The sequence below is a fragment of the Notamacropus eugenii genome, chromosome 5 (assembly GCF_028372415.1).
Source record: "Notamacropus eugenii isolate mMacEug1 chromosome 5, mMacEug1.pri_v2, whole genome shotgun sequence".
In the NCBI taxonomy this organism is placed as follows: Eukaryota; Metazoa; Chordata; class Mammalia; order Diprotodontia; family Macropodidae; genus Notamacropus; species Notamacropus eugenii.
The window spans coordinates 232,610,995-232,638,896 of record NC_092876.1 but is presented as its reverse complement, the minus strand read 5'-3'; the positions used below and the strand labels follow the sequence as shown (position 1 = coordinate 232,638,896).

At 39.8% G+C, this 27,902-nt stretch overlaps 1 protein-coding gene and 1 pseudogene across 1 annotated transcript in view; both read right to left on the bottom strand.

The window, feature by feature from the left end:
• The window catches only part of GORASP2 (golgi reassembly stacking protein 2), a 41,310-nt gene extending 30,738 nt beyond the window's left edge, over positions 1-10,572 (bottom strand). Inside the window, exon 1 of the mRNA XM_072612294.1 lies at positions 10,145-10,572. Coding sequence (XP_072468395.1) covers positions 10,145-10,207 — 63 coding nt within the window. The 5' untranslated portion in view covers positions 10,208-10,572. The remainder of the gene's footprint in view (positions 1-10,144) is intronic.
• Positions 10,573-10,789: 217 nt separating this feature from the next.
• LOC140507810 (histone H3.3A-like) lies at positions 10,790-25,097 on the bottom strand (annotated as a pseudogene).
• Positions 25,098-27,902: the final 2,805 nt, after the last annotated feature.

The following is a 27,902-nucleotide window of genomic DNA, read 5'->3' as shown; positions in this document are numbered from 1 at the left end:
TCTAGAAATAAATCCACTAATTTTTTTTTTTTTTACACCACCAAAGATATTCAAAAGAATATGCCACAGGCTCTGAAGGGTATCCAAAAAAGCTAAGTCCTGAACCTGTCTGTGCAACTGCAGCATCATAAGAACAAGTATACATTTTCTTAATAATGGTCAATCTGAACGGGACGGAACTCATTTGGATATATAAATTCTGGCAGGTTTGTTAAAAAAAATAAGTCATGTGCTTACAGCTTATACCTTATATTATACATGGCATCCAGATCCTAAAGAATGGTTAAACCACATTACAGTAACTTAAACTTAAACTCTGGCAGTAACTTAAAACCAATTAAATGGACTGACTTGTGCTGACGTGTCTCTTTTTCTTTCTTTTTAAAAGGGAGGCTCCCCTTCTCTCCCAGACTGGAAGTACAAGGGGTTGCTCACTGACCTGATCCTACTACTGACTGGCATAGGAGTTTTGACTTGCTTCTTTTCTAACCTGACTTAATTATCTCCTTAAAAAACTAAGTGTCCCTCTCCTAGGGGGCTTGCTCTACTTATGCCAGGTTTGGTATGGACAACTACTCAGCTTACCCCACTCCAACTCTGAACCTCTGAACTCAAGAGATCTGTCAGCCTCACCCTCCCTGATAACTGGGATTACAGGTGTGTGTCATGATGCCTGGCAATAGCATTTTTCTTAAACAACTAGCTCTGTTCTTAAGAAAATTGTAATGGATTATGGAAAACAATTTGTAAACAGACCAAAGAAAAGCCCTGCTAAAAACTCTAGCACTAGTAGGAAAATATACCAAGGTGTTCAAAGACAGAGGGAAAGGTCCATATACAAAACAATATTTATAGCAGTACTTTTTGTAATATTAAAAAAACAAACAAACAAGAAGCATTGATTTGGGAATAGCTGAACAAATTAGGGTATATGAATGTAACAGAATACTCTGCTGTAAAAAATGACAAATATAAGAAATTTATAGACCCTTGGGAAGGCTTAAATGAACAGAAAAAAGTGAGCAGAATCAGGAAAACAATTTATACAATGACCATAATAACAAAAGAAAACAATAGCGAAAGATTTTAGAACTCTGACCAATGCAGTGACCAATCACTGTTTCAATAGATAACTGATGGTGAAGCATGTTTCTCCCATTTCAAGAGGAGGTAACAAGACTAGGAAAGCAGAAGTATCAAACACTAGGTCCATTGGGGCAACACTCCTGGAGTGCAGCATGAACCAGATTAAAATGTAACTTGGAAATATTTAACAAAATTTTAAAAAAAATAAAGCAGACATAATATTAATATGTGGTTTTCTAAGTCAATATGCTGCTGCAGGGATCTGTAAGTATGGTTTAATGGCCTTGTTTCTGTTTGAATGACACCACCAGAGTAGAGGTGCAAAAGTAGGTATATAATTTTCAGATAAGGCCAATGTATTGATTTGTTTTGCTTGACTATACTTATTTATTATGAGAAAGTTAACTGGGTAGGGGGGTGGTCATTGGGGAGAAATGATGGTGATGTTAAAAAAAAATGAAGATCAATAACATATTTTTTAAAAAAGAAAATTGTGAGTTTTTAATAAGTCACTATTTTCAAAATATTTATTTGATTACATTTTGAGTTCTGAGCTGTCTTCCTCCCTCCCAGCCCCACACTAAAGAAGGCCACCATTCAACACATAGAGATATATGAAACCATACAATACATACTTCCATTTGTCAGTTCTTTCTCTGGAAGTGGATAGCATCTTCCTTTCTAAGTAATTTGTAGTTGATATGAATATTCCTATTATTCAGAATAGCTTAGTTGTTTACTGTACAGTTACTCTTCGAACAATACTGCTGTTACTGTATATAATGTTCTCTTGGTTCTGCTAGTTTCACTTTGCATTATTTCATGCAGGTCTTTCCACATTTTCCTAAAATCAACCTGATCATTTCGTGCACACACACACACGTATGTATATGTATATATATACATACATATATTCCTTCACAATCATATACCACAACTTATTCAACTACTCCCCAACTGATGGGCATCCCCTTAATTTCCTGTTCTTTGCCAACACAAAGAGAGCTGCTATAAGTATTTGGAACATTTAGGTTCCTTTCCTTTTTCCTGATCATCTTGGGAAACAGACCTGATGGAGATATTGCTGGATCAATGGGTATACACAGTTTTATAACTCTCTGGGCATAAATCCAGGTTGCTATCCAAAGTGGCTGTATGAGTTAATATTTCCACCAACACTGTCTTGTATTCCAGTTTTTCCACATCCTCTCCACCATTTGTTATTTTCCACTTCTAACATTTTAGCCAAGGTGTGGGATAGTATCCCAAAGCTGCAATTTGCATTTCTCTAATCAATAATGATTTAAAGCATTTTTCATGACTATATATAGCTTTCAAAAATAATTTATTTTCCCTCAATTACATATAAAGATAATTTTTACATTCATCTTTAAAAAATTTTGAGTTCCAAATTTTCTCTCTCTTCCTCACCTCACCCCTCCATGAGATGGTAAGCAGATATACATTATACATGTGTAATCACACAAAACATATTACCATATTACTCATGTTGTAAAAGACACAGACCCAAAGGAAAAAGAATAACGGAAAAAACGAAGTGAAAAAAGAGTATGTTTCAATCTGCATTCAGTCTCCATCAACTTCTTTCTCTGGAGGTGGATATCATTTTCATCAAGAGTCCTTTGGAACTGTCTTATATTATTATGTGGCTGAGAATAACTAAGCCATTCACAGTTGGTCATTGTTACAGCTGTACTGCTGTTACTGTGTACAGTGTGCTGTCCTCAATCTGCTCACTTCACTTTGCATTAGTTCATGTAGGTCTTTCCAGGTTTTTCTGGAATCAGTCTGCTTTTAGCACAGTAATATTCCATTAACAACATATACCACACCTTGTACAGTGATATATAATCTTTGACATCTTCTTCCAAAAACTGCCTGTTTGTATCCTTTGACCATTTGTCACCTGGGGTATGGATCTTATTCTTATAAATATGGCAAAGTCCTCTGAAATATTGAGATCTGAGGCCTTTATCCAAAAAACTGTCTATAAACATTTCCCCTAAATTTTCTACTTTCCTTATGATCTTGGCTATGCTGGTTTTATTTGTACAAAACCTTTTTTAATTTAATGTAACCAAAACTATCCATTTTATATCTCACAATACTCTCAATCTCTTGTTTGTTCATAAATTCCTCTCCTATCCATAAATCTGATAGGTAATATGTTCCATGTTCTTCTAATTTACTTGTGATATCTCCCTTTATGTTTAGATCATGTATCTGGTGCAAGATATCAGTATATAGTTAGTTTCTGCCAGACTGCTTTCCCAACTTTTTTTTAACCAAATAGTGAATTCTTATCCCCATTCTTTTGATATTCTTGATCATTAGTATGCCATTTTTAACACAATTCCCAGCACCAGCCTCTTCCTAAATTGGTCTGTTTAAGGGAATACTTTTTTGTGATAATAATAAACTCCTTTAAATAAAATTCAAAATGCATATAAAGTACATTCAAGATCACATAGCTAACTTATTGATCATTGATAAGGCATGACCTATACATTATCTTCCTAATTACATAACAGCATGTGGTCACAGACCAGAGAAAGTATGAGGGACATTAGCAGAATATTTATGATAATTTAATTTGGTATGCCCAACTAGAATAAAGAAGTGTCAGCTTTACCAAGTCTACTTTTCCTGATTAAACATTTGTTATGCTGCTTGAAACGTCTCAATTATCAGCTTATTGTAGAAACCTCACACCTCTAAGCTTTAGTTACATAAAATGACTGAATAGTGATTAAGTGTTTACCAAAAGATTCAATAACTTTAAATCTTCAGAAACTATTTGAGTTTTGAGAAGGTCCTCATATGATTGGATGATAAAGGTTTACATAGAATGACTTTGACTAATATGCATAAAATAATCTGAAGTAGCTCTAAGGTTAAAAAGCACAAGATTCCAAACTTTCAACAAACTGAAATATTCCGATTTCTGTCTTTGAAAGATAATTCAAAACATGTGTATTTACTAAATGAGGGGAAACAATGGTTACATACCTGTTTGAAATTTAGACCACATTGTAGTCAGGCTTCATGGATTTGGTTATAATTTTCTTCCATTAATAAGCAACAAAATACCTGATTATCTGCCATATGTACCCCAAAACGCAAAGTAGTTAACCAAGCTGTAGTAACTACAGTTCATGTCAAGAACTTCCTTCTCAAAACACTTTAATTTCTACAAACCCACTCAAACTTCTAAAAGCATAATCACAAATAAAAATCCAGGAACTTGAGGAACGGGGATGGTGTCCATGACACCTCCCGTTTTTCTGTACCATCCATGACTATCACATATGATCTCTCTCCCTCTACACACACACACACACACACACACACACACACCTCAATCTCCTAAGCTCCATCACCAACTTCCTATCTGACATTTAAAACTAATTTAAAACCACAGACATCCCAATGTGCCCAAACAGTACTAATTACTCCCCCCACCCCAGTTCTCTTTCCAACTTGCCTATTTCTGTCTGAATCCTTTCAGTCTCTCAGGTTTTTAATCCTGGCATTATCTCAACTCCTCACTCTCCCTCCCTGACATATCAAACAATTGCCACATCTTGCCATTCCTACTTCCACAGCTTCTCTCAACTCCAGCCTCTTCTCACTGTTCACATGGTAACTACTTTAGAGCAGGTTCTTATCATCTCTTACCTGCATGTAACAGCTTCTTGCTGCCTCAAACATTTCCCTACTGCAGTCCAAGTGCCAAATAGCTGCTAAAATGATTTTCCTAAAGACATAATCTGACCATGTTACTCCCCTACTCAATAAACTCCAGTGGCTCCCTGTTGCTTCTAGAATCAAATACGAAATCCTGTTTCATCATACATGACTCCACTTCGCATACTCTAAGATCTGACTTCTTACATGCCTCTCACACACAGCACTATTTCCCACCTACGAGCCTCAGCACATATCCGTCATGCCTGGAATGTACTCCCTCTTCACCTCTGCTAGTAGGGCCTTCCTTCCCAAACCTACCTAGTACTTATTTGGCTTATATTCTTGTTATATGTATACTTGTTATATGTATGTTATATACTTGTACAGTTTGTCTCTCTTGATAGAACATAAGCTCCTTGAAAGCAGAGAATATGTTATCTTAATGTCCAGCACAGTTCCCAGCACATACCGGGTGCTTAATAAATGCTTGTTGCTTGCTAAGACTGCCAAGACTGGTTTTGGAATGTCCAAAAGTATCCCTGGGTTCTAATAGCATTGTGAAATTCTTGAAACAAAATCAACTTTAATTTGCTTTAGTTATGCCTTTGCATGGGAGGCAGTAGAGGCAAGAGTAAAATTAGCATGAAATCAAACCAATAATAATAGTTTATGGTAACCTCCAAATATCACTAATTATAGGTCACTGAGTTCAAAACATTTCCTTTCATTTGCAAATTTATGAAGAATCTGAAGAATTTATGAAGAAACCAAATTCTAGCAACTCTCTCATTTTAACATATTGTTCCAAGTAGTTCTGTCATAAAGGGTCTTCTACCCAAAATAGGTTAATGTCAAGGAACACAGTAAAATACTACACATCAACTATGCAGACAAGGCATATGAGACAATATTATAGTCTGGACCATATAGTGGAAGGGAGAGATAATGCTATACTTCAAGAATCCTTCACAACATAAAAAAAAAAATCAACAAAGATTTAAAATTCTATTGAAATTGACTTGTAATAAGTATTGAGTCACTTCTGAAAGGCATATTTCATGTAAATAAAGATTGGGGTTTTACACTAAAAAAAGTTACACAATCAAAGTTACTAAAAGGATGCACTAAAAAGTATTCCTCTTAGAGTTAGCTTCTGATGGTTATTTTGGCAGTTTTGTGAAAGACAGGACGTGGAAGGTTTCCAAAATACATACCTGACCTGAAAGAGCAATGTACATGTAAATAGCTATGTATATGGTGTTCTGGGTCTAGTAAGATGCTATCATGAAAAAGATGTCATGTTTTTGAGTTTTACTACCAGAATCAGCATACCCCCTCTTGATTTTTAAAGCAGAACAATGCAGAAGGATCAACAATGCAAATAGGAAAATTCAGGAGATGTGATTACAGGCATTATAAAATAATAAAAAACAGTAATGGAAAAATGTGTCACTATAATTAGTGTTGGAACCATTCATTTTTATTGCCAATCAAGATGTGACCAAAATCACATTTATTAAAGACATGTACCCTTATAATCAGGTCATTCTAGAAAAAAAGGTGACTGAACATCATAATTTTGTCTATTATGGTTTATATGCTAAATAGAATTGAATAGGAAATATACTATTATATAGCAACTGATAACTGATAGCAGGAATTTCTATACATTATTTTACAGTCATTAGTTTGCACCTCCTCAGAATGAAACAATAAAGTAAAGCACTCAAAAGACCTGAATTTTATTCATGCCTAAACTACTGACCTTCTGGGTAAATTCAAGAAAAATTAGTCTATTTCCTGCCGTTATCTCAGAATGTAGAGATATCTAACTATGCCTGCCTTCTAACTACTTTCCTGAGATGTTTAGAATGAACATGCAAGGTAAAAATATCTAGACAACTTGAACCTAAAGGAAGAAAGAAATCTAACAAAGAGAAATTAGTACTCATATCAATTTAGTATTACTTTACAGATGGGAAAAGCAAGGAAGTGAGAATAAGGAAACTGCTCAAAGTCACTGGCAGGGCCAGGGTCTCCTAAGCTATACTATCATTTCAATTGTAACACTTTGTACACCATCTACTAAATAAATCATTCTTCCTCATCTTTCTGTAATAATTATGCCTCATTATTAAAAATAATGAGCATTTTCATAAAGTATTTGTCTGTATCTCTCTTTTTGGGTGTGGTCTGTGACTTTTTAGATGTGGAAAATCGTCAGGTAGGAAAAAGTCTTACTTTGGAAGACTTTTGGAACTGACTCAGAATAATCAACTTAGGGAAGCTAGGTAGTACACTGGATAGAGTGCCTCTCTTAAGAGTCAGGAAGACCTGAGTTCAAATCCAGCCTCAGACACTTACTAGCTAAAGGACCCTGGGCAAGTCACTTAACCCTGAGTGTTACTCACCCCCCCAAGAGATTTAAAAAAAAAAAAAAAGTTAATCAACTTGCCCATTTCACACTGCCTTGGATAGAAAATAAAACAGTTTCCATCACTAATATTTATATCTACCCATAATACAGATATTGTTTCTTGGCATCACTATGAGAAAATAATTAAAACTTAATTTATACCTGAAAATAGTATGCAACAGAAATCATTGTTCTTGTACCTAAGACTCTGTTCAACATAATATTTCCATTGATATATATACATAGTGTTCTCTTCTTCCTACACTGTCAGAATTCTTACTCAGCATTAATTTGTCTGAGCACCTCAGGGTCTGTGGCATTTATTCATTCATCTATCATGTACTAAGTACCTACCATGTACCATGCTAGTAGCTGAGAATATAAAGATTAAAAAAAAAAGAAATCCTGGTCCTCAAGGAACTTGCATACTAATGATGGGAGAGGAGGTGGTGAACACAAACACAGAAAAGTAAATACAAAGTAAATAAATGAATTCTCCAGGATTAGAGAGTCCTAGGACACACTCAATCATTGTGTTAACCATGTGGTCATTCTAGATGAAGAAAAGGCAGATTCTTGGACAAAGTTCATAAAATCAGAAGAAGTGGTTTTCTAATTTTGGCAGCTAGGGGGTTCAGACCTAAATTCATATTCAAATTCTGACACTTGTAAGTAGTGTGACCCTAGCCAAGTCACTTAATCTCTCCTTCAGTTTCCCTGTCTGTAAAATGGGGGTAACAATAGCATCATCCTCCCAGGATTGTCATGAGGACCAAAGGAGACAACAATTATAAAGTGCTTTACACATAGAAGCACTATATAAATGTTAGTTATCATTATTAATCCCATGACTTCTAAACATATGACCTTGGACAAGCGACTTAACCTTTCTGGGCCAGAACCTTCTCATCTATAACATTAGGGGGTTGGACTGGATGACTAATCCTCAACACTTAACAGAATGCTTGGAACATAGCATGCACTTCATAAATGCTTACTGACTTTCTAGCTTAGCTATAAATCTGACTCTAGGTGCTAACAGGTAACCCTCCTTTCCCTACAACTTTACCTCTTACTCCTGGTCAGTAAGGAACTCTAGGAGTCAAGAGCTACCTGGAGGATAATGAGTATACAATACAAAGAATTGGTGTGCTCCAGGTGGGGAATGGAATGAAGTAGTAGAAAAGAAGATGTACTGTTAAATACATCCGGTGATTTCTGTGCCCTTTGTCAGAGTGAAAATACTGCTACCTAATAGGTCTAATGACCCAAGTCCTAGCCTAGCCTAGTAACGGCACAAGTAAGGCTCTGTCATCTTTCTGAATGGCACTGCAGCCTAGAAACCACTGCTGATGCCCATTATGTCACCACTGACCCTACTGTCACTCCATGTGGTTTTATGGTTCTAAGTGTCTCCAAAGGTTATCTCCTAGTCTTAAAGAGTAGTATTCTACCTGTTTAGCTTTTCTTGTATAAAATCTAAAATGTCATTCAGTTGTGGATAAGCAATCCTTTCTGGTTCCATTTTCTTATTCAGATCACCTTTTCTTCTTGATGTAGGGGACTCAGAAGCATGTCTGTAACTTAGTCTTAGATTCTTGGGTCCTTAAGTCATTGCCCTAAAAGTTACAGAGCTAATTATCTCAAGAGGCTCACCAAATCTTGCTGAGTCCAAGGCTAGCTTACCATCCACACCACAGTTGCCTTTTTTTATGCCAATACTGGACTGTAACTGCGAAGTTTCTCTGGGTTCTATGACAATTAAAATAATCTTTATTTATTTATGAAGATCCATGAAATAGGCTCTAATAAGTTACAGCATTCATTACTTATGGATCAAAATCTTTACCCTCCAAGAGAATTCTGGGTTTCAAGGAATAGGAGGAAAGGTTCAGCCAGTCAATATTTATTAAGTGCCTCCTGCACGGAGGTGTGCTAAGTACTGGGGGATACAAAGAAAGGCAAGAATAATTCCCTGCTCTCAAGTCTAACCGGAAAGACAACATGCAAACAACTGTATACAAACAAGGTGTATGTGTACAGGATAAAAAGGGACAGCTCCGGGGGAAGGCACTAAGATTAAGGCGTGTTGGGAAAGGCTTCTTGCAGGAGGGAGGACTTGAGCGGATACCAGGAGGAAGCCAGGGAATGTAAAAGGCAGAGACGTGGTCGGGGTGGGAGTGGAGTGTGGGCAGCAGAGGAAGCCAGTGAGTGTCACTAGACTGCGGAGGGTGGCCAGAAGTCTGGGAGGAGGGAGCAGCAGTCACCAAGGCTTTAAAAGCCAAGGGGAGAAGAGCTAAGGTGCACCAAGTCTGGAAGGGGGGGTGGGGGAGAAGGGGGCAGCATGTCCTGACAGCCTTTTTAAGGGAACGGAGGAGAAAGAACCAGGAGTCACGGGAGCTAAGTTGATGGGGGGCAGCACACGTTCACAGGCGAGCCCGTGCCGGACCACCTGGCTCTCTTTCAGCACCCTGCGATGCCACAACGAGCGGACTCCGGCCTTCCTTTCCTCGGACACACGGGCTGATGGCCCACCCGGGGGGCGTGCGGCCGGAGTCTATGTTTCTCCATCATCGTGCCTGGCCGAGTGCTCTGCACACTTCTTTTCCCTTCCTGGAAGCCCGAGGAGCGGGGAAAGATGCAGCCTTTGGCCGAGAGCGGGGAGGAGAAGGTCCGGCGTCCCGGGGGGTGCGAGGGGCTGCCTCCTCTCCAGCCCGACCCTGGACGCGGGAGGCAGGGAGGCGGCTCTCCACCGACGAGCCGAGCTGGGGGCCTCCTCCGCCTCCTCGTACCCGCGTTCCCCCGAGAAGAGTGGGTGTGTCTGCGCTCCTTCCCCGCTCAGCACGCTCCGACCCGGCTCCCACCCGACCCCAACCCCGACCCCGACCCCGACCCTCCCGCGTAGCTCCGGGCCCCGGGCCGCAGCCTTACCCGCAGGACGTGGTAGCCTTCGGTGCCTCCGCCGGGGATCTCGACGCTCTGCGAAGAGCCCATGGCGGCGGCAGGCCCAGGACGAGGGTCACCGGCCCCTGCTCAGCGCAGCTCCCCACCTCCCGGCCCCGCGCAAGGCCCAGGCCTCACTTAGGACGTGGCACTCGCTGGCTCCGGAGGCCGGCGCCGCACTGCCCGACGGGAAATCACTGCGGTGGTGGTAGCAGTGGTGCTGGCGGTAGCGGCGGCGCCGGGGACAGCGCCACCTCCCGGGCGCCGGAGGGAAGAAGGAAGTGGAGGGAGAAAGGTAATTGAGGAAACCGGAGAAGCGAAGCTGCGGTGATGTGGAAGGTGAGGGGCGGGAACGCTCTGCTTTCCTCGCGAGATCTCAGAACCACCGTTCATTTCCCAGGGAGAGTTCCTACGGCGGCCCCTTAGGACAAGGTTAGCAAGTAGCGTTCTCGCCTTAGCGAAGATTTTTTTTTTTGCACTGTAGCACCCCCTAGTGGCTTGAGTCAGAGAAAAAGATGCCCCCTTCATCCTCCCTCTGATCCCTTGGATTCCTTGGCTTTAAAGCTCTGCCCTGGATTTAACTACTTGGGTGGACCCTGTCGTAAGGAAGATTACCTCTGCACATTTCCGACTTCAGTGTTTGTTCCCTTTGTGGAGGCTTTGGGGAATAGCAAACTGTCCTCTTCCTTCTGCCCTCCTTCTGGGTTTTGGGGGTGCAGCATCAGCAAGGATCCCTCCCCGTCCCTGGGGATTGGTCAGCTCGGTCAGAAATCTTCCTGTCCACTGGCTCTCCCAGCGGTCAAGGAAGGCTCCCCGCGCTGGCGTGCTGGTGCTGGTGCTGGTGCTGGTGCTGGCCCTGTAGGAGCCAGCAGCGCCCACCCCTCGGGGGGCAGCAGGGCTGCCAGTTTATGTGCTGTCCCATCCTTTGTGTGGCTAGGCTTTATTCAAGCTTCCCCCTTCCCAGAGCTCCTCCTTCTGCTCCCCACCTCTTAGTCCCACTGAACAAACCCAAATACTGACAGCCAGGGCTGAGTGGGAAGGAAATGTTGATGATCTCCACATGACTTTTTGGATGTCTTTCTTGCTTGTGGAATTTCTCACTTCAGGGATTCTTAACCCATTTTCTGACGTGGACCCCTTTTGCAGTCTATACAACTATGCCACTGGAGATCTTGTATTCAGATCCTGTATTTGACAGTGCCAGTGTGACCTTGCATAAGTAATTACCTCCCTAGGCTTCAGTTTCCTTATCTATAAAATGAACTAGATGGCCTGTAAGCTTCCAGCTACGATTCTAAATTGTTGGATGTTTGCTGTTCAATCAATACATCGGAGGCTATCGACCAGAAAAGTTGTAATTGGGGATGGAATCTGCAGTAGAGAATTTGATACTTTTGCAGCAATACAGAAAAGTAGGCTTAGTAGGATATTTTCATAGACTGAATAATCAAAGTAGTATACTCTGAAATGGCAAGGGATAAGCAAGACTTCACATCTTCCTAACTTTGCCTTTCAGGACTATGCAAAATTAGTCTCATGTTTCTTACACATGACAGTTCTTGAAAACTTGAAGTCAAGTCAACATGCATTTACTCAGTGCCTATTCAGTGACAGGCACTATGCTAAATACTGAGGCTACAAAGAAAGGCAAAAAGGACCGTCACTAGGAGCTCACAGTCTAATGGGTGGAGACAGTATGCAAACAATGTATAGAAAGGACAGATTGGAGATAATCTTGGAAGGAAGACACTAACGTTAAAGATTACTGAGAAAAGTTTTTTGCAGATGGGATTTTTGTTGAGACCTGCAGGAAGCCGTGGAAGCCAGTAGGCAGAGATGATGAGGGAGAGAGTTCCAGATATGGAAGACCATCAGTGAAAATAAAGAGTCAGGAGATGGATTGTCATGTAGGAGGGATAGCAAGAAGGCCTGAGTCACTGAATTCAGGAATACATGGGGAGGAGTAAAAAATAAGAAAACTGGAGTTCTAAGTTGAAGACACATATCACAATCCTACTAAGTCCTCTCTTATTCAAGATAAACATCCCTAGTTTTTTCAACCAACACTTATATTGTATGATCTTGAGGACTTTTACTATTCTGGTTGCCCTTCTCTGGAACTCTCCAGTTTATAAGCATTGTCTCTAGAATATGGTGCCTGGAACTCAAGATAATACTCTGGACTTAGGCAAAGTACAACATAACTATCACCTACCTTCCTTTATGAAGAATTAGATCACATTAGTTTTTGGCTGCTATATCATGCTATTGCATCAATTGTTGATTTTGTTGTCACAGCATCACAGAATTTTGGAGCTGATGGGGACCTCAAAGACCAACTCTGTCAACCCATTCTTGAGTATGACTTTCTTCTATCTACAGCTTTCCCCCTGACAACTAGACATCTAGCAATTTCTTGAAGAGCTCCAGTGAGAAGAAATCAGCTGTTTTCTTTGGAAGTTCACTCTACCCTGGGGTAATTCTAATTGCTAGGGAATTCTTCCTTGGAAAGGTGAAGTCCCATCTATGGCTCTCTCTGTCTCTGTCTCTCTGTCTCTCTCTTTGTCTCCTCTTTCTCTCTGTCTCTCTCTTTGTCTCTCTGTCTCTCTTTTTTCTGTCTCTCTCTCCACCTTACTTGCTCCTCATTACCTATAAACCTCTTTGCTTATTAGCAGAGGAATGGCTAGAAAACTCACAACAGAAGCACAGACTTTTTGTGACTTCTTGGATTTGTTCAGCTAATATGATTCAGGGTTGGTGACGAGGGTGATGAAGCTCCTCTGTGTTTGAGGCAGTGGAGCTGATGGAGGGCTGTGGGGAGGTCCTCCAGATCTGGAGCAGGCCCAGCTAGAAACAGAGATGAATCATGATAAAGGTAAACTTATGGGTGCATGCCAACAGTATGTCAGCTCTCTGGATGGAATCATCAATCCCCTTTAGGATCCAGCAAGATATCCAGCATCCTGGATGGATTCGGCCAGCCCTTCTTTGAACTGATTCTGATCTGTTGTACATCTTGGGCTTATAAACTCCTAAGGAACTGGCATATTCAACTGCTGTTGAGTATGAACTCAACTACTGCCTTGGTACAACCAATGAATCCTCTAAACTTCTCTATTTCTATTGAGGACAAAAGCATCCTTCTAGTCACAAAGGTTTACAGCCTTGAAGTCAGTCATCCAGCTCTTTCTAAAGCACAGATCTGATCATAGCACACCTTCCTTCTCAATAAGCTCCACTGACTCTTTATTACCTCTAGGATTAAATATTAACCCCTTTCTTTGGCATTTAAATCTCTCCAAAACCTGACACCTTTCTACCTTTTTGGTTTTCTTAGACATTACTCCCCTCTTTGCCCTTTTCAATTTAACCATGCTGACCTATGCACTGTTCAGCATATACATGACAATCCCCTTCCCATCTCTGTGTCTTTGCACTGGAATGTCCTCCCTCCTTGTCTCTGACTCTTGGAATCTCTGATTTCTTACAAAACTTAACTCAAAGCATGCTTTCTTCATGAAGCCTCTCCCAATTCCCCACAACTGCTAGTACACTTGCTCCCTAAACTTAACTTACATTTATTATGTATAATATATATGCATTTGTACATGTGCATGTGTTTGTATATATGTGGACATGTGTATGTATATGGATCCACACACACACATGCTGTCTCTACTCTGTTAGAGGGCAGAAATTGATTTTTGTCTTTCTGTTCCTAGTGCTTAGTATAGTTCCAGGCACATAATGGGTGTTTAATGCTTGTCAACTGATTGAATGATTGCTGGCCCTGAAATTATAGTCATAATCTCCATAGCCAGATCAGAGCCTTCGTTCCCAGCACTCTGAAGCAGGTTGCAAGCACCATGGAGAGCAGATCTGTGTGGCGATATATGGGACACATCTTTTGCTGAAGTAGGCAATGTAGCCTACATGTATTTTTACCCCAAAGAATGGTAAAATGGAAAAATACTACCAGTGCCCTTGTGACATGTCTCTGAGGAGGTACATGAGGCACCTCAGGGAACTGTGATGTGAGTGACATAATTTATCTCTGGGAAGGACCTAAATTTGCTGAGGATAAAATGTACATTTCTGCCACACTGGGCATCATGGGTTTAGGCTTCCTGAGTAAGTTTTGCAGCTCTTCTTTATCCTTTTTGTTACTTATTCAGTTATTATTTATTATTATTTTTAATGTTTTTTTGAACTTTAACTATCATCAATAAATGCAAATATTTCCATATACAAAGAACTAGACTGATATATGTAGATATAGATATATCCACATATTAATTGCTCAGTGAGAAAGCAGTTATATGGATGAGTTGCCTTCATATAAAAAGCTCCATTTGTGATAAGTTCTGTTTCAGCTTTGAATGAGTTCTTGTTGACCAAGGAGAACAGAACTCTCTGTCACAGCTGCGTTCTCACATGTTTACAAAACACTGACTTTGGCAGTGATATTCATGGCATCCACAGCTACCAGTGGGGCATCATTCTTTTTTTTTTAATGACCATACAGCCTTTAGTGGGTAACAGAGAAAAGAACTGTTTTCCTTGCTAACAGCAAAACAATTACAGAGGAATGAACTTCAATAACATTCCTTATACAAATAGTGCAAAATCATCCAGAATGTTTTTATGAAAGAGCCATTGGTTTGGTAGATTCTGTGTGGGTATTTCTTCCTTTTATGGAGCCTTTTGACCTTGTATTTTGTAAACAATTCCATAATTATTTCACTGCCTTAAGAAAACCTGAAGCTGTCTTTTGTAGGAACTATGGAAAAAGAGATGTTAGAAAGAGTAAGTCCTAGGGAGAAAAGAACCTTCTGTAGTCACTCCTTCATGTTCCAACTTATTTCAGATGGTAGTTACTCCTTGCTGTGGGGGATTTAGAATCTCCCTGAAAAAGAAGAGAAGTCCACCTGAGGGAATTGTGGGAATCTAGTGAACCACACTGACTGTATGACTCAATTCTGCAGCTAGCTCAGTTCCCTTTCTATTCAATTATGGATCTAGACCAATTTCTGTCTTCTGAGAAAACTTTATTTATTTATGGAAATTGTGGGAAAAAAACCTTTATTGCATTCTTTGAATCCTGTGTGGCTGGGAAGCAGGACCACCTCTACCTGCTGCTTGATGTTCAGTTGTTTTAGTAATGTCTGATTCCTCATGACCCCATTTGGAGTTTTCTTGGCAGAGATACTGGAGTGGTTTGCTGTTTCTTCTTCCAGCTCATTTTAAAGATAAGGAAGTTGAGGCAAACAGGATTAAGTGACTCGCCCCAGGTCACACAGCTACTAAGTGTCTGACTGAGGCCAGATTTGAACTCCTGCTACTTAGAGACACTTAACTAAGGACCTAGATTATGCTGCCCAGAAACTCAGTCTGATATGAAGATTAATGCAAGGAGTTTTCTCACAATTATACATCTCAAGCACCCCATATATCTTACCTGAAAACTAGCTTCATACTAGTCAGTCTGTTACTGTTTAATTCTTTTTCTGATTTCAGGGAATTGCATCTGTTCCCTCTCCCCTTCCCAACTCAGAAAACCCCTAAATTTTCCTCCAATTAGAAATCAGATTATCTAACCTTGTGTTGTGATTTGTATCCTGTTAATTTTTTTCTTTTAAGGCATAAAAGGGGAAGCTAGATGGCACAGAGGATAGAGTGGCAGACTTGAAGTCAGGAAGACTCATCTTTATAAAAGTTCAAATCTGGCCTCAGACACTTACTAGCTGTATGACTCTGGGCAAGTCACTTAACCCTGTTTGCCTCAGTTTCCTCATCTGTAAAATGAACTGGAGAAGTAAACGGTAAACCACTCTAGTATCTTTGCCAAGAAAACCCCAAATGGGGTCACAAAGAATTAGATGCAACTCAAATGACTGAACAACAACAATGCATAAGTCTGCGTTCCCCTGTATTCAGGGTCTAGTGCCAAGCTAAAGAGACCTGATGCCGATTTGTTTTGCAATTGGAATATATTGCTTAATGAATCAGTGTGTTTGGAAGTTCAAACATTTGTTTACTCAGTTATTTCAGATTTTACTTGTTGCACACCCAGTGTATGGTCTAACACAAACATACTGATTAAATTTATCTGTGCTTCAGTGTGTCATTGTCACATGGCAGGTGGTAGAAGAGAAGCAGGTCCCAGGGACTATTGGATTTGAATGATATGTTATTTCAGTGAACTCTCTCTCTCTACTGAGGGATTCCTGTTCCAGGGGTACAAAGCTAAAACAAGTCTTTCTTCCCCTTTAAAAATTATTTATTTGTTTTTAGTTTTCAAATTCATTTCCATAAGGTTTGAGTTCTAAATTTCCTCCCCCTTCCTCCTAACCTCCCTCCCCAAGATGACATGCAATCTGATATTGGTTATACATGTACAATGTATATTAAACATATTTCTATGTTCGTTATGTTGTAAAGGAAAATTAGAACCAAAGGGAGGCTCAAATAAGTCTTAGCAGTAGGGCTTCATCACTTATATCCCAGAATAAGCCTCAAAGGTCACAGATAGAATATGGAACCCCTATTTCCCAGCCCCTTACAGTCATTTGACAGATATTTGACCAATCATTCTAGAACATGCAGGGCTCTGTGATCCTCATGGGTCTGCCTGGACCATCCTTTGGTGCCATACTTTTCTACCCCTAGCTTCATCTTCTTTGGTATTCTTCCAAGTTTTTGAGCATTGGAAGATCCTAAGTCAGTATCTGCTTCTCTTTATTGGGAAATAAAAAAGTTTATGAACCAACTATCATCTGTTTACAACTTGTTTTGTAAAGGAATCATTGGTTTTTAGAATATGGCACACGGTTGGAATTCCTTTTGTGTAGCCTTTGGGAACTTTATTTTTTGCTGAGTTCTAAAAATGGAATATTTGAAAAGCCCCATTGTCTTGGGTATCTTAATAGATGGTGTTGTGAGAGGCAGCAAAGAGTTGAGTTTCTACAGGTACTAGTTAATGAAGTCACTGAGAATAAGTCAGATAATAAGAAAACTAGCAGACTTCAGGTGGACTCAATCAATCAGGAGACAAACAGTGGCCTTCAGAAAATCACAAAGTTTTTTTTTTTTTTTAGTTTAATATATTTTAATAGCAAACTTACAGGAACAGCGCAGAAGACAGACACCATTAAAAACATGTACTTGCATGTAGGACAACTCAGTTAGAAAAGTATAGTGAATAGATGGAATCTACCATATGATAAAAATGCTACCAACACCATTTCGTTGCCATCAATAAGAAATTTACTTTTTAAAAAAATCCAAATGCTGGCATTGTCCAGAAAAATTTAACAGGTTTATTTGTAATTGTTATAAAGTTGAATCGTTGAAACTTGTTCACGGAAACATTTTTTTTGACCGCATTAATGCTTTATGTCCTCGCATTTATGTTCAAAATTCACACACAAATGAAAATGGAAAACACTTGCCAATACCTGATTCTGTCCCCTATTTTTCCATCCGCAATCCTATACTTAGGTACCTTTGGACCCCATGGGAAAAAATATCTAACGTTCAGAACTACCGATAACAGGAAGAAGAGATTTTTTTCTGTTTTGAGAATGAAGAATGCTTCCCACCATAGTGGAGTTACAGCCCGTTCTCCACGTCCGCGGCGTGCCAGCTGGATAGCTTTGGGCACGAGGGTGCCACGTGTGGGGTGGAGAGCACATGGGCTGCTGTCCTCACTTGCCTCCAGCTGCTGCACTCCGGCAGCCCAGATCTGTTCTGGAGTCCCCCGCAAGTTCACGCACGAGTCAGAAGTTGGGTGGACTTCTGGTACCGTGGGATCTCACGGAGAGCCACAGTACCCAGCCCGCAGCCATGAGGCTTCTTGACCCCTCCAGTGGAGGGTGCACTCTTGCCAGCGGCTTTTGTAGCGAGCTGCTTCCTGGGGGCTTTACCACTGGTGGATTGATGGGCAGTTTGCTTGGTAGGAGCCACGTTCCTGAAAACTTCTCCTTACACACCCCCTTCTCTTTTGGCTTGGGCTGGAAGAGCGAGAGGCGGCCCTAGCGCTGGAGAGCTAGGGCACAAAGTTCTTGATAAAGGGGTGCAGGTATGAAACCAGCCTAAAGTGGTCGGGGAAAATGACCAAGAACAGCTGGGAGAAAGCTTTCCTTCACTACACTTGCTTAATGAATCTCATGTATGTTAATTTCTCCGCCCAGGTGGGAGAGATAGCACAAAATTAGGCACAATTCATATGTTAAGGGGGAAACATATCAAGGAGGCATGGAGAGCAGATGGTCACCTAATGGAGAACAGACCAATCTGTCTTCTGATGGGAGGATCTGTCCTGAACTAACAGTATAAAAATGCTCTTGGGTCTGTGTCCAGTACTCCTTCCTCCTGAAGAGGGTGGAGTCTGCTTTGGGCCAAGGCATTCAATTCCTCTGAACTCTGCTTTAATAAATTTTCTTTGATACCTCTCAGGGTCAAGCGTGTTTCTAACAGTGCCTTTATTTGCACTGGGACAAGTGAGAGACTATTCTTTTTGAGATGAATAAGGGGGAAACAAAAAACTTTTTTAAGCAACAGGCAGTAATATTCTGTTGGGAAAGTCTGTTCTCAAGGAAAGAGTAGCCCAGTGGGTTTTGGTGTTGAGAACCAAACCACTCTCTCTAAGTTTTCTTAAGATGTTTTCTGGTGTTCATCCATCTACAAGAATAATAATAAAATAATATCTAGCATTTATATAACACTTTAAGATTGGCAAACACTATATATGTGTATATACATATATTAAATTATGTATATGATATATCTAAGTTACATAATATATATATAATTTTTTTTATCTGCACAACAACCCTATAAAGGAGGTGTTATTAATATCCCCATTTATAGATGAGAAAACTGAAGCTTAGAGAAGGTAAGGTGATTTGTCCAGAATCACACAATAAGTAAGTACTTGAAGCACCAATAATTGAATAGACACTAAGCTAACTCCAAAACTGAGACACAATGTGGAGTTCATGTGGTTCACTTAATTCCCACAATTAACCACTTGCCATCCTAATCCCCTCAGTCCCCTCAGTTTGCCATTTCCTCCTCCAGCTCATTTTACTGATGAGGAAAGTGAGGCAGACAGGGTTAAGGGACTTTCACATAGTAAGTATCTAAGGCCATATTTGAATTTAAGTTTTCCTAACTCCAAGCCTGGTGCTCTATCCACTGCACCACCTAGCTGCCCAATTGTATTACTATTATATTATTCTTATTATTTGGATCTGGTTCAAATTCTGTCTTGTGAGAAAACTTTTTTTACTTGTGGGAATTGGGAGAAAACCTTATTGCACTGTTTGAATCTAGCCCTGCATGGCTGGGAAACTGGACCACTTCTACCTTCTGTTTAGAGACTCCTAACTAAGGACTTTATCTAGGAGGAAATGTTAAGAGATGTTAAGTCATAGGTCCAATTAGGTGTTGGAGATGAGATTCAAATCCAAGCCTCCTGACTCCAAAGTCAGTGGTTTGTTTTTTTTTCATCAATAGGTGGATGACATCAGCCTCATCATATTTCATAATTCTAGTAACATTTCCCAAGACAGTTAGGTAGTTGATGAGGTTTTTACTGGCCTAAAGGACTTTTCAGGGACAGGGTTGTCTTGTAATTATCTGAATGTTGTCTTCGTGCCTTTCCTTTTAAGATCTGCTTGGTGCATCTGACTAGCAGCTATGGAGGTGGAGGCATGTTACACTTGGGAGTTAAATGCTTATGGGTCTAATTATCTCCTGTGAAGCACCATGAAGATGAAAGCTGCTAGATGGAATAGGGTCAGTAATTACTGGAGCTGTAACTGTTTGAGGCTCTTTTATTTTCCAGGCTATTTTCACTGTTTGATGCCACAAAGAGAGATGGTTGCTCAAGAGCTCCATCAAACAACGGAGGGGCATGAATTGTATGTTGAGCTGTGATGTCTTTCTGGCAGGTGGAGAAAATCCATGTCACTCTTTTCTCTCCTTTCCTCCTTTTCTCTTTCATAGGACAAATTAAATTGGATGGTCAAGAAAAGAAAGGTTCATTATAGAGATGTGATTTTGTCAGATGCTATTGCTGGTGATCTTTTGGAAAGAAGAGTCCCTAGATGTGATGAGTTTAGGAGGTTTTCATAGCGTTTAGTAACACAGAAGCCAGTGGAAATTTAAGATTTTGGAACTAGAAGCTACCTTAGAGAAAACCTACTACAACTCTTTCATTTTATGGATCAGGAACCCGAAACTCAGAGAGACTTCCCTAGTCTCTTTGAGGGAAAAATTGTTTTGTTTTTGTCTTTGTATTACCAGTGTCTAACACAAGACAATAAATGCTTATTGATTGATTATCCAAAATCACATTGGTAGGGACAGAGGAGAATTTGAACCCAGGAGCAAATTCAGTGCTCTCTTTACTATTCTGTACTGATGCCTCAAGGTTTTCTTCCTACTGTCCTCAAGGCAACCTAGAAATTTAGAAATCATCTTCTAAATTGTAGCTTTGTTTTACTTTTTTTTTTTTTTTACAGATTTTATTGATCACTTTTGTTCTTATGTTACATCTACTTCCAGGTGTACACCCCTTTCCTTATCCAGCAAGTTTTTCCTTGTAATAAAGATTTTTTTTAATGAAGAAAAACCATTTGACACTTTCATCACATCTGACAGCATGTTCAACCAGAAGTCAGCTTGAACCTAAGGATTATTTCCCCAAGACTAACAATATTTAAGGGGTCAGATAGGTATAATTCTAGCCTGTACTCTTTCTCTGTGAGGAGAGCAGAGTATCCAGTGATATACCTTCCCACCCCCACCACTGGAAAAAAAAAAAAGGGGGAAAAAAAGACTTTTGTCACAAATAAGCATAGTCAAGCAAAACAAATCCTCTATTGGCCATATCCAAGAAAACATAGGTCTCATTTTGCACCTTGAGTCTTACCACTTCTCTGTTGGGAGGTGCGGAGCATGCTTCATCATCAGTCTTCTAGAATTATTAGGGCTGTTGATTACAGTGATCAGAGTTCTAAATTCTTCTAAATTGTTTGATTTTATGGCATCGTTATGATGTATAAATCACTCTTCTAGGTCTGTTCACTTCACTCTGCATCCGTCCATACAAGTCTTCCCAGGTTTCTCTGCTTTTCTACATTTCATATTTATTCATCAGTATATTTATTATTTTCCCTCACTAGAATGTCATCTCCTCCTGAGCAGGGACTATTCCCATCTTATATTGGTGTTTTCAGTATCTAGGGCAATGCCTGATACTTAGCAGGGCTTAGTAAAGGTTGCATTAAATGGAATGCTACTTTTCTGTATTGTGTTTTATTATTAGCAGAAAGGAGAGATTTGTGCTTTATCTTTGGTACCAATAGGACTAATTTTTGTAATTAGTACTTATAGTTACTAATATTATCTATTGTATTCAACCCCAGTTGTATTGGTTGCCTTCATTGCATCATGATAGTCATTGTGCATATTGTTCTTTTTGCTCTGCTTTTTTTGCTTTGTGTGATTTCATGAGTCTTCCCATCTTTTTCTGAATTTGTTGCATTTATCTTTCCTTACAGGAGGCCTGCATAACCTCCAGCGTGCAGACCTGTGGACACACCAAAGGATTTCAGGAGGCTGTGAAAAATGGAGAGAATGTTTTCTTCTACATTTTTTGTGGGCTACCCGAAATCTTTTGGCAGGCTGCAGGTTGTGCAGGCCTGCCTTATAGCATGGGAATATTCTGCTAGATTCACACAATATGATTTCTTCAGCCATTCCCCAATTGATCAGAACATTTTGTGTCCAACTTTTTGTTACTACAAATGATGTTGCCCCAAATATTTTTGTAGATATCATTCCAAACCACATTCAGGTTTAGCTCCATCATCTATTTAAAAACCACAGCTCATGCACTCCTGTTTTCTGTCCCCAGTAAAGGGGACATTTATTTAAAATAGAATCCAAGGTATTTTATACAAAAAGTTATATCAACAGAAAGCACTTTTACCACCCATTTCCTAAACACATATTCTGACTCCTCCTGCTCAGGGTCAAAATGAGTCTATGTGATCTTCAGCTCCCCAGGCTGACTCATCAGCACAACAGGTAGGAGTTCAAGACAGTGTTCACGGAGCAGCTTTGGATGCAATGGATTTCTTGGTATAGAAACCAGATGATGACAAAAATGACAGATTTTGCTCTCACCATGAACAGTGAGGGTTGAATGCAGTCCCAGAATGCCCAGCTCTGGAGAGAGATGTTTCTCAGCAACTAGGGGCTTTCTCCTCTTTCCTCCAACTTGAATTTTTCTTCATTTTCTTTCCTGAAAGAATCTCTCATCTTGTGTATGATAAATGCTTCCATTTCACTAGTCTGTGTTTGGATAGCATCATTATCTATCATGTTTCATAGAGGCATTATCAATCAGTCAATTGACAAGCATTAAGTATTTACTATGCCCTAGGTACCTACTGTCTTAAGCGCAATGGGGACAGAAAGACAAAAATAGTTCTTGCTCCAAGGAGGTCACAGTCTAATAAAGGACACAGTATGTAAATAAACACATACAAGGCACACTATTTCTGTTGTCCTTACTGTTCCTAGCCAGTCACGGTTCATTCTTTAACATTCCCAATATTCTCACAGGACTCGGCCAATCTTTTGCCATCATCCTAGTTTATCTTCTTTCCTTTTTTTATATATCTATTTTTAAAATCTCAGCTGGTCAATGAGCTCTTTATGCATCCATATAGGTTTCTTTAGACATATAACTCCCTCTTTTATTTCCCGCTGGGGTTATTTGTATTTATCTTTTCAGAATTTCACTTTTTTCCTACATGTGGTTAGAAACAGAAACTGTGCCACATTGATATCTTAGGATAGTTTTAACATCTATCATAAAGAATCCTTTGTACTTATCTTCAATAGGATAGAATAATTTTGAATAAGCAGATGTTGTACTTTATTGATATTTGGGAAGTTTATAAAGGCTCATTACTCAAACAGAATTAAATGAAAAGCTAATTGAGAGGAGGAGAAAGAAAGAAATATATCTGGATTGGCCTAAAACATGAAACAGAAGGGAAAGAAACAACTTGTCATCTGAAGAGTTTTTCTGCACTTTTATGCACTGAACTCAACCCATCACTTATTGAGAAGACCTAGATTTATGCAAATGTAGGGTTTTTTTTTTTGCCTTTTTGTATTAACAATAATGTTAGTTATTCAGCCTCTGTAAAAGCAAGCACCCTGATACATCCATGATGGCCTGCTATCACAAGTCCTTTGATCTGCTTTTCCAAAAGGAAAGGTAACTTTTGAAGGGTCAACAATCACTTTAGTCAAGCACATATATCATTCATTCATTTAGTTAAGGGGAAAAAGTCAACACCCTGAACTTCAGAGCAAATACAAAGAAATAATACTCAATAGACAGGACTTCCAACTATCTGACTATAAGCAATACATCCATCACAAATCAACAGACAGATCCAACTCTCTGACCATACATACATAGTTACCATATAGAGAAGTACCAACATTTGGGTTTTCAAAGCTGGGGGAATCTTTAGAGGCTGCCCAGAGTCTCATCTAGCCAAACAAACACTTCCAGTGAGTAAGCTCCAAAGTAAAACCTCATCTCAGAGTATTTATACACTTTTCAGAACCAGAGGGCATCACAATCCTAGAGAACCAGTGCTTCAGTAGAAAATTAACAAAAGGTGTGGGCCTTCCCTAATAATCAAGCTTCCCTCAATGGGCAGGCCATCAATGAGTGGGAAAGATTTTTAACTCTCAATAGCATTACAGCCTCCTAGGAGTATAGTCCTAGTAGTGGGATCTCTGGGTCAAAGCTTTAAAAACAATTTAGTTATTTTTTTTCATAATTCCAAGTTATTTCTTAGAATGCTTGAATCAATTCATGGGTACACCAGTGGTGATTTAGGGGGCCTCCTTTCCCATAGCATTTCATTCATTTGTCCAGTTTCAGGACCATCATCCCACTTCTGAGCCATCTGCATGCCAGGCCATCTGCTTTCCTGCCCCTATATACTTTAGAAGAAATGGTCACACTCCTTTGACCTTGGGCTCTGATTGGTGAGTGTTTCACCTTATCTTGTCCAGTCTCAGGCAGGCCTACCCTGCTAATATCCCAGTCATCTCCATATCATTTTTTGACTCTGGCTCTTTGAACAATAATCAGACCAGAACTACTATTCCTGGAAAGGTCATCTCATTCAATTACCCTGTTACTCCAATCACCATTCTCTCTTATTTCTCCAAAACATTCCTCCTCGACTATTTCTCCGTTCTCTCTCTATACATTCTTCCCTTACTAAAATGTTAGTTCCTTGAGAGCAGGGACTGTCCTACTTATTTGTTCTTGTATCCCCAGTGCCTGGCACAGAGGAAACACTTAACAAATGCTTTATTTATTTATCCGTTCATTCAAAGCCCTGTCCATGATGAGTTTTTATCATCTTACTAATTTGATGAGTGTGAGGTGATCTCTTAGGATTATTTCGATTTGCATTGCTCTGATTATTAGGAATTTTGAACTGTTTTTTGAGATGGTTGTTGATAGTTTATGTTTCTGGTTTCAAAAACTTTTATACACGCATTTTCCTCCCTCACTAATCTGATCCTGTGACTGAGTAATATAGGCCTGAAAACAGCATCTGGCACCAGGAAATAGAGCTGGAGTCTGGATGGTCTGCAACTTGCAACTGTTTCTCTGCACTGCTTTCCTACTACTATTCCAAGTGTGAGGAAGGAGAATCCAGTACAAGTCCATCAAAGACAGTATCAAAGGCAAACAGAATATTTTGTACAGTGTCCACAGTCTTATTTCAGTCAGGATTGGGAGGTTACCTGAGGGCAGGATGAATACCAAGCTGTTCTTTTTGTTAGACTTCTGCAGAGCTGGCAACAGAGAACTGCCGGGCATTTAGAAATACACTTTGGAAATGTTCAGAGAACATATTTAATGTTGAAGATATGTTAAGACTTATTGTATTTTCATTTCTTTTTCTGGCTTAGCATGAGTTTCAGATGAGAGACGCTTCAGTGAAACTCCAGAATCTGTAGCAATGGAAAACACCTTCCCCTCTGACCATCAATTATAGTTCAGATATAGCCCAACTATGATATCTCCTTCATTCCTTCCCTGACCTGTGCAAAGCAAGCCAGGAAAACTCCTACAGTTCCAGGTCACTAGACAGAGTTCACCCAGACAGGAGGCCCTGCAGAGCTTTCTTCCCCAGCTGCACAAAAGTGTGTGTCATCAGGCCATATGAGAAATGACCAGCTGCCCTCCAGAGGAGTCCACCACCTGCTTCTCTGTGACCCAAAGATGAAAAGGAGACAAATGTGGGGAAGAAGGGGGAACTTAGAAATGTCTCCTTTGTGAAAGACATTTTTTTCTCCTGTTCAGAAGTTATTGGAATAAGGTAGAATGGCTCATTGTAAAGGATCCTTTCCTACAATTGCCTTTGCACTGGCACACCAGGAATATACTTCCACCTTACCTCCCCTTGTTGGGAATTCCTGATTTTCTTCAAGATTAAGTAAGCTCAAGGGCTTTACTCCTGTAAGAGGCCTTTTCTGGTTGTGCCAGCTGCTAGCACCTTCTCCCTCCCCACCTTCCAAGACTACCTTGTATCTGTTGCTATTTATTCCTTTTATGATGTAAGTCCTCTGAGGATTTCAGCTGTTTTGTGTGCCTAACAAGAATTTAGCAAATGCTTGATTGATGAAGCACTTACTATGTACAAGTGCTGTGTTAGGTACTGCAAGATAACAAAAAAAAAATTGCAACAGTCCCTGCCTTACTTGTCAACTGTTAGATTATTAATTACTATTTTCTCTCAAAACTTAACCTTTAAATTATTGTTGGGGGTGAGGGAAATGTTTTGTTCTACCTAAATACAATATGAAATATATATTTTTTAAAAAGGATTCAGTATTTGGGAATGAAAATAAAATTTTTCTCTCTACTTCATTCTTATTCTAAATGAAACATGATCAGCACATAGAAGATGGACTAGTCTTGTTGAATCTTATCTGACTCTTTGTGACCGCATTTGGGGTTTTCTTGACAGAGATACTGGAGCGCTTTGCCATTTCCTTCTCCAGCTCATTTTACAGATGAAGAAACTGAGGCAAACAGTTAAGTGACTTCCCCAGGGTCACATAGCTAGTAAGTGCCTGAGGCCAGATTTGAACTTGAAAGATGAGTCTTCCTTGGCTCCAGGTCTAGCACTCTATCACCCTGTGTCATCTAGTTGCCCTGGACTGATTTTACTCTTGTTTAAATTTTCACATTTTTTGAGTAATTCCTTTTCCTAATCATGAGGTTATCTAGAATTCTCTCCTTAAACATTAGGCACTATGGATATCCCTTCCGCACTGCAACTTTCTCCATCTAGGTTTTGATATATCATAGGTCAGCTTAAGAAATTAAATGGGAATTTTGGGGGAGTTTTATGGAAGCTTCAGATGTCACTCAAAAGCCAGCAGACAACACAGAAAAAGTTTAGAAACTCAGAGATGCACAAAATATGTGTATAGTATTACATCATATAAACCTACATTTTACAATGAGGTACTGTAAACATCGCATGAAAGAAAAAGAAAAAAATTCAGACTTCCTCTTTGGTGTGAAAGGAGGGCCAAAAATTTTTACATGGATTTCCAGATTGTGGGGGTGCTGCCCACCCACCCCTTTTTGATGTGGAAGGAATAACTGTCTAGAGAAATCATTTTATGACCTTTATATTCTGCTTACATATGATTCAAAAAGTTAGTTTTGTGAAAAGAGGTATTGTAATTTTAAAATAGGACAGCTTGTACGTAGAGTAAGTTCAGTCCTGTCTCGTAGAGATACAGCCTGTAATGTAGTAGATAAGGTGTTGGGCCTGGATTCAGAAAGACCTGAGCTCAAAACTAGTTTCAGACACATATTAGCTATGTGACCCTGGGTGAGTCGTTTAATCTGTGTTTGCCTTAGTTTCCTGAACTGTAAAATGGGGGTAATAATAGCACCTACGTCCCAGGGTTGTTATGAGGATCAAAGGAGATATTTGTAAAGCATTTAGCACAGTGCCTGGTGCACAGTAGGTGCTTAATCAATGCTTCTTTCCTTCCTTCCCTTTGCTCAAACCATTCTAGAGAACACATTATTTTTAAAGTAAAGGCATTTAAGTAACCCGAAGAGCAAAATTAATCAGTTTAGAGATTGTAGAGGTCAGCTACTTTTCTTTTTCCTTTACAAATCAGGAAACTAAGGTCCATAAAGGCAGAGGAATTTGTCCAAGGTCACAGAGGAGGTAAATGGCAGTGCCAAGATTTGAACCTAGGACCTGTGACTTCAAATCTAGCTCTCTTTACACTGTACCATATTGCAAGAAACTCTCCCTTATATCCACAGGGGCACACATGCCCAGTTTCCCCAAGTTATTGGTTGGAAACGACACCTATATATAGATCAGAAAACACGTGCTTTTAAGGTTATGAGTCTGATGGACCATCTTTCCCCCCTCTGACAGGGGCATCTGCAGCTTCTGGGCAGAAATGCTGAAATTATCTAGTGGGTTGCTTTCTCCAGCTGGGCTCTGGGTGCTGTTTTGCAATGCAACTGATACTGCCATCTGTTGGTTCTCCACTGAACTGTGGCCTCTTCTCTGCAGAGAGGGATTCACAACACTCATGAGCATAGTTCATTACCACAAACCGATGTGGGTGCTTTTGTGAG